We start from the raw sequence: 6,356 nt of genomic DNA on the forward strand, positions 1-6,356 counted from the left end.
AGAAGGTAAATACTGTGAAAGAGTGAATGGACAGTATAATTCTGCCTTTAATAATAACCTGTGCAACTCTGGGAAAGTTTCTTAACCATCCTGGGCTTTTCTTATCTGTGAGGCACTGGCACACTTTGGCTTGGCACACACTAGACTTTTGGACAACACCTTTATAAACTGATCTGCCGGAAGGTTTTGGCCAGCTTAGTATATAATCTTTCCCCTGGATCTTTGCACTTTATCATTTTGTAACGTGGAGTAGGGCAAAGAGAAAGTGTTAGTCTCTCGGAAAGCCGTCCATGAAAGGTGAGTGTTGTGCTTTGTGCTTCGTGGTGTTTGTTAGCAATGCTAATGCCTTCTGCTGACCTGGTGCTAATTCTCCCCTTATCACCCCCGCTTGGAGTTGAGGAGGCAATGTCTATCTTAGGCAAGATAAGTGATGCCTGGGGAAAGGGATGTGAAAAGAAAGGGTAAAGCACTCAAAAGCGCTCAAAAGCGCCTAACCATTTCTTTAATGTTGACAAGGAGATGGCCTCTTAGTGATTCGTGGTGAAACAAGGGCATCTTTAACCCACGAAGAGAAAGCCTTGAGGTGCAAAGGATAAAAAAAAAGCCTTTATTCAAGCTAATAAAATTCCTCCTCTGACCTGTGCCAACTAAATTCTCTTTAAAGTTAGAACAGCGACTTAGCACTTGTCTGTGTGGTTATTTTTGACTTCACAGTAAGGTTTATGAATCATCTCGTATTCCTCTCTTGTTGTTTGAGATAATCTCCTTCTGTAGTCCTCCTGCCTCAATATCCCTACTAGGATGGCCTTTGCCACCACACCTGCTTAAAAGGCTTGAAAAATACATATTTTGTTTTTTTATTTCTTTACTCATGTAGTGCATGCTGGTCTGGAAGTCCCCATGTAGCTGAGGCTGGCCTGGAATGCCTCATCTTGTTGTGTGTGATTCAGGAATGCTGTGGTTACAGGCATGTATCATCACAACCCAGTTTATCGTTCCTTAGCTACACTTTCCATACAGATGATAGTAGGTCCTTCACAAAGTGCTCCATGCTTTTCGCATTCAACCCTACATCTTCTTTGGGTGCGGGGGGGGGGGGGGNGGGGGGGGGGGGGGGGGTGCTGGAGATTTAATCTAGGCCCTACCACTGAGCTTTATCCCATCCCTCCTTTAATTTTTTTTCTCCCTCTCTTAACTTGTTTGTGATCAGATTTTTATTTGGTACTAGGGATCGAACCTGGGACTTCATACATGCTAGGCAAGTGTTCTGCCACTAAGCTATAGACCAACCCACTTTTTGTTTTGATACAGAATCTCATTAAGTATCCAAGTAAATCTTGAATTTGATAGCCTCCTGTTTTAATGTAGACCTGAGATTACAGGTCTATGTTAGCAGGTCCAGCTTTATCTTACATTGTGAGGCTTAATTTATGTCCAGCTTTACAAAGAGCTTTCTCTATTGTTTTGACAGATATCTTGTATCCCAATGAATGGCTATACTACACTTTAATAAGTCCCCTATTAATGGACAGCTGGGCTGTTCCCAGTCTTTTGCTATGAACAACTAGTTTATATTGAGTGCCAAGGTCTTTACACCAAGCTTCACGTAAATCACTTCCTTTAATCCTTGACACTCCATATAAAAGCTTTCACCCTTGGTGGTGGTGGTGGATATATGTTCTAGAAATATTCTAAAAAGTTAAGTTAGCGGCTCTGAAGATATGAATGTTTCGTTCTAACAGGATGGGAACTATTCCAATTTATATCCCCATCAGTAATAGAAGAATGTGCCTGATTTCTGATTTCTCTCCCCATGTGCTAATAAGGTTTTTGTTCCTAATCTGATATCCTTTTAAACATATACCAGAGCATGGCTTTAGTTTGTGTTTCTCATGTGAGGTTAAATTAAATAGCCTTTTGAAAGCTGAGTCCTTTCCCTATAAAATAATATGCTTTTTGTGTGTGACAGGCTCTAGTATAGTTTAGGCTGGTCTCACAATTGCTATATAAATAAGGCTGACTTTGAACTTCTGATCCTCTTGCCTCCACTTCCCAAGTACTGGGGTTACAGGTCAGCCATGTGTACTTGTAAGGGTTTATGTAACTAAATTTGTCAATATTCCTGGGTTTTAGTTTCATATCATTGTTAACCTGCATATTTCTTTTTTAATTTTCTATGATTTCTTCTAGTGCTTTGACTTTTCTTTCCCTTTTTAACACTTAAAGCTTTAACTTGTTTGGAATTGGCCATGGTATTAAGCAAAGGCTTAATTCAACTTTATTGTTTTCTCGATGGCTCCCCAATTTAACCAATACTTACTGATTATGTCTTCTATAAAATGGAGCTGCTAAAACTCTTTCCCTCCAAACTGAGTTTTAGAACAAGTCAGGGCATCTATTACTTAGTCGTGTCAAATTTGGATCTTCCTAATAGCCAAGTTTCTTAAGAATCAAATTACAGAACTTATTTTATTGCATTCTATTTATAAATATATGCCAAATGTCTCAGAGTGCCTTATCCAAGTAGCAGTGCATGTGGCTTAGAGTAAAAGAAAGGAATTCAGAGCCGTGTGTGTGTGTGTGTGTGTGTGTGTGTGTGTGTGTGTGTGGTGGCTTATGCCGGAGCATTGCTGTGTGACTGAGAACAGATTTACCAGAGAGCCTGTTAAAAAAGAAAGTGGGGGTGGGGGGCAGTGGAGAAGGATGGAAAGGAAAGCAAAATAGATTTGGAGGAAATATGTTAAATTATAATCACTTGAGTCAGATGCTTTTGAAAATATTCTTTCTCTTGTGGAAATATTGTGATATAGTGGAAAGAACACTTGACTAGAAAGCAGGAAGCCTGATGATATTGGGTTTTTTGTTTGTTACAGGCTGGTCTATTCATAATTAAATATCACTATGACCAATAATAATAGGAAACACTTAGCACTTAGTATAGTCCGAGCAACACTCTATCTAAGAGCTTATTAATCATTCAGTCCATGTAATTAATAAAAGTCTGAGTAATCTGTTATGAATTATACAAACATTAGATATTGTTACTCATAAAAAAATGTCAACAAGCTCGGTCAGCTTATTGAAAACCAAACTCAGGACCAAAGCCAACATTGTCATGCGCTCTGTATGTGCTCTGAAATGATGGCTAGAGAGCTAGGGCTCAGCGCCTTCCTTCCCTTTGGCCTTCAGGTTTCCATGCCTTTGCATGTGCAGCACTCTTGGTCTGAATGCCCTCCTCCCAGCACTCATGTGTACACGCTCCTGGTTTTCTTCTCTTGAGACTGGGTCTCACTTTGTAGGCCAGAACAGCTTCTAACTGTGGATCCTCTTACCTCGGCCTCCAAAAGCCTGAGACTCCAGGTGTACAGCACAACGCCCCATCTCCAGACTTGAATTTCTTTTTTCCTTCCTTCCTTTTTCTATTTTTGGGGTTTTTGTTTTGTTTGTTTTTGAGACTGTAGCTTACTTATGTACCCTGCCTGGCCTAGAACTTAACTATGTAGTCCAGGCTAGCCTCAAAATGAGAGCAAATCACCTACCTGTGCCCCCTGAGGGCAGAGATTAAAGTGTGGATCACCATGCCCCAGCAGACTGTCTTGATGGCAAGGTGTGCACGCCTCCCATCTACGTTTTGACAGACGATGGTATTATATCCTATTTTGGTGAAACATCAGAAAGCCTAATTAAGGGGCCGGGCGTTGGTGGCACACGCCTTTAATCCCAGCACTTGGGAGGCAGAGACAGGCAGATCTCTGTGAGTTTGAGGCCAGCCTGGTCTACAAGAGCTAGTTCCAGGACAGGCTCCAAAGCCACAGAGAAACCCTGTCTTGGAAAAACCAAAAAAAAAGCCTAATTAAGGATCAGAGCCCTGGCAGCTGACAAAGCTAAATGTGTTCATTGGTTATAGTCCTCTTTGAATGTCTATGAAGCTCGACTCACAGTAACGGCTGAGAGCCCATTTTAAAAGGATATTCTACAGAATGAAAACTGGAGAATTTCTGAGGTAGATTTGCCGCTTTGCTGGGTTGTGGGTTTTAAGAGGTAGGGCTTTTGTTGCACAGAAAACACGAGCTTCAGACTTACAAGCAGTCCCCCAAGTGCTGGACTACAAGTATGCAGCACCATGCCTGGCCCAATTTGTACTTTGCAGTGGGGGTGTGTCAGCGGGGGAAGCCTTATTTTTTTTTTAATTATTTGTTCGTGAGGCAGAATCTCATGTTCTCAGGCTGGTGGCAAACTTTCTATGTAGTTTGTCTTTAATCTTTAATCTTCCTGCTTCTGCTTTTTTTTTTTTAACTTTTATTCTTTTCTCATACATTGCATCCTCACCTGAGTTTCCTGTCCCTCCACTCTTCCCAATCCCTGCCCCTACTCCCTCTCTCCCCCAGATCAGTTCCTCCCAGGGATATCCATCGAACATGGCCTAACAAGATACAATAAGACTGGGCACAAACTCTCATATCAGAGCTGGATGAGGCAACCCAGTAGAAGGAAAAGAGTCTCAAGAGGCAAAAGATTCAGGAACACCCTCCCCCCTCCCCCCATTCCCACAGTTGGGAGTCCCACAAGAACACCAAGCTATACAACCATAAGGTATATGCAGAGGACCTAGCTCAGCCCCATATAGGGTCCGTGATTGTCACTTTGGTCTCTGTGAGCCCCTGTGAGCCCCTGTGAGTCCTGCTTAGTTGATTCTGTGGGCAGTGTTCTCCTGGCGTCCTTGACACACTCTGCTTCCTACAGTCCTTCCCCTCTTCTTGGTTTCCCTGATTCTGTGTAATGTTTGGCTATGGGTCTCTACATCTGTACCAACAAGTTGCTGGATGCACCCCTCTGACAATTGGGCTAGTCACTGATATATGAGTGATTATAGCAGAATATCATTAGGAATTATTTTCATTGATTTTTTTTTCTGGTCATGTTTGGTTCTATCCTGGGTCTCTGGACTGTCCTGCCTCTGGTTCCTGGCCATCCCAGCAGTGTCAGACATGGGTTTCCTCTCATGGCATGGGCCTCAAGTTAGACTCGTCATGGGCTGGCCACTCCCACAAGTTCTGCACCACCATTGCCTCAGCACCTCTTGCACGCAGGCCAGATTGTAGGTCAAAGGTTTTGTGGCTAGGTTGATGTCCCAGTCCCACTACAAGGATCCTTTCCTGTTGTAGAAGAGAGGACTGAGAGAGATACTGAAATTGGGGGCATTGCGAGGGGGGATGTGGGAACCGAGTGCTGCAGAAACTCCCTGCCTCTGCTTCTTGAATGCTGGGGTAACAGGTGCGTGTATCTCCATAGTTGGTTTTATGCAATCCTGGGGATTGAAGCCATTGTTTGGTGCATGCCAGGAAAGCACTCTACCAGCTGAGCCACGTCCTCAGACCATGTATTTTTATGTTACTTTTAGGAGGTTTGCTAAATAAGAATATTGATTACAATGAGATTAGGAAATAAAAGCAGAAACATCACATTGGACAGACAGGCAGACAGACGTCTGCCCCCTACAGCTACCTGGAACACATTCAAGAGGCGGAGGAGGAATCTGAAAGAGCCTCTGAAGCTGGCAAAAGGCAGCTCTCATGAAGCCTGTGTAAGCTGACATACGAGCAGAAGAACGGTAGCACTTAGGGACTTTGAATGTTCAAAGAAAACACCAAGGACTGCTTAGCAAGTATATTCAGCTCCCAGGCATCTTGGTTAGAGTAGGAAAAAAGATTAAGAAAGCCTTCCCCATACTTCTACACAGCACTAAATAAATTGTTATTAATGTCACTGTAAAAGTGATTCTTAAATTTTCTATGTGAAATACTGGAAATTTTTAGGTTTTTTTTTTAGAGAGAGATTTTATTTTTTAGTGTATGCATGTGGGCATGTCATGTGTATGGAAGTACCTGAGGAGGCCAAAAGAAGCCATCAGATCCCCTGCTGCAGGGGTTGTGAATCATCTGAGGTGGGTTCTGGAAACTAAACCCCAGTCCTCTAAAAGAACAGAAAGTACTCTTAACCGATCCATCTCTCCAGACCCATATTTGGTCCCAAGCACCCACAAAGACCACCCCAGCTTCAGATCAGACAGACAGACACACACACATACACACAGACATAAAAATCAATCTTTAGGGACTGGAGAGATGGTCACTCTTCAATCCTGGTTTAATTCCCAGCCTCCACATCTCAACTGTGTAACCCTGGCTGGCCTGGAATTCACTATGTAGACAAGGCTGGCCTGGAACTCACATGAGATCTATTTGCCTCTGCCTTCTGAGTTCTGCATTAAAGGTGTGTGTACCACACACAGTCTACTTTAACCTTTTCTTCTTTTCTTCCTCTTCCTCTCTCTGTCTCTCTCTCTGTCTCTCTCT

General features: G+C 42.8%; 1 protein-coding gene across 1 annotated transcript in view; it reads left to right on the top strand.

Annotated features, from left to right (window-relative positions):
- The first annotated feature begins 290 nt into the window (after positions 1–290).
- Positions 291–6,356, top strand: part of Mospd1 (motile sperm domain containing 1) — an 18,891-nt gene continuing 12,825 nt past the window's right edge. Inside the window, exon 1 of the mRNA XM_050121660.1 lies at positions 291–297. Within this exon, the coding sequence (XP_049977617.1) occupies positions 291–297 (7 nt within the window). The remainder of the gene's footprint in view (positions 298–6,356) is intronic.

This window comes from Alexandromys fortis, unplaced genomic scaffold (genome assembly GCF_014885135.2).
Source record: "Alexandromys fortis isolate MF-2015 unplaced genomic scaffold, M_Fortis_MF-2015_v1.1 scaffold_194, whole genome shotgun sequence".
Classification (NCBI taxonomy): domain Eukaryota; kingdom Metazoa; phylum Chordata; class Mammalia; order Rodentia; family Cricetidae; genus Alexandromys; species Alexandromys fortis.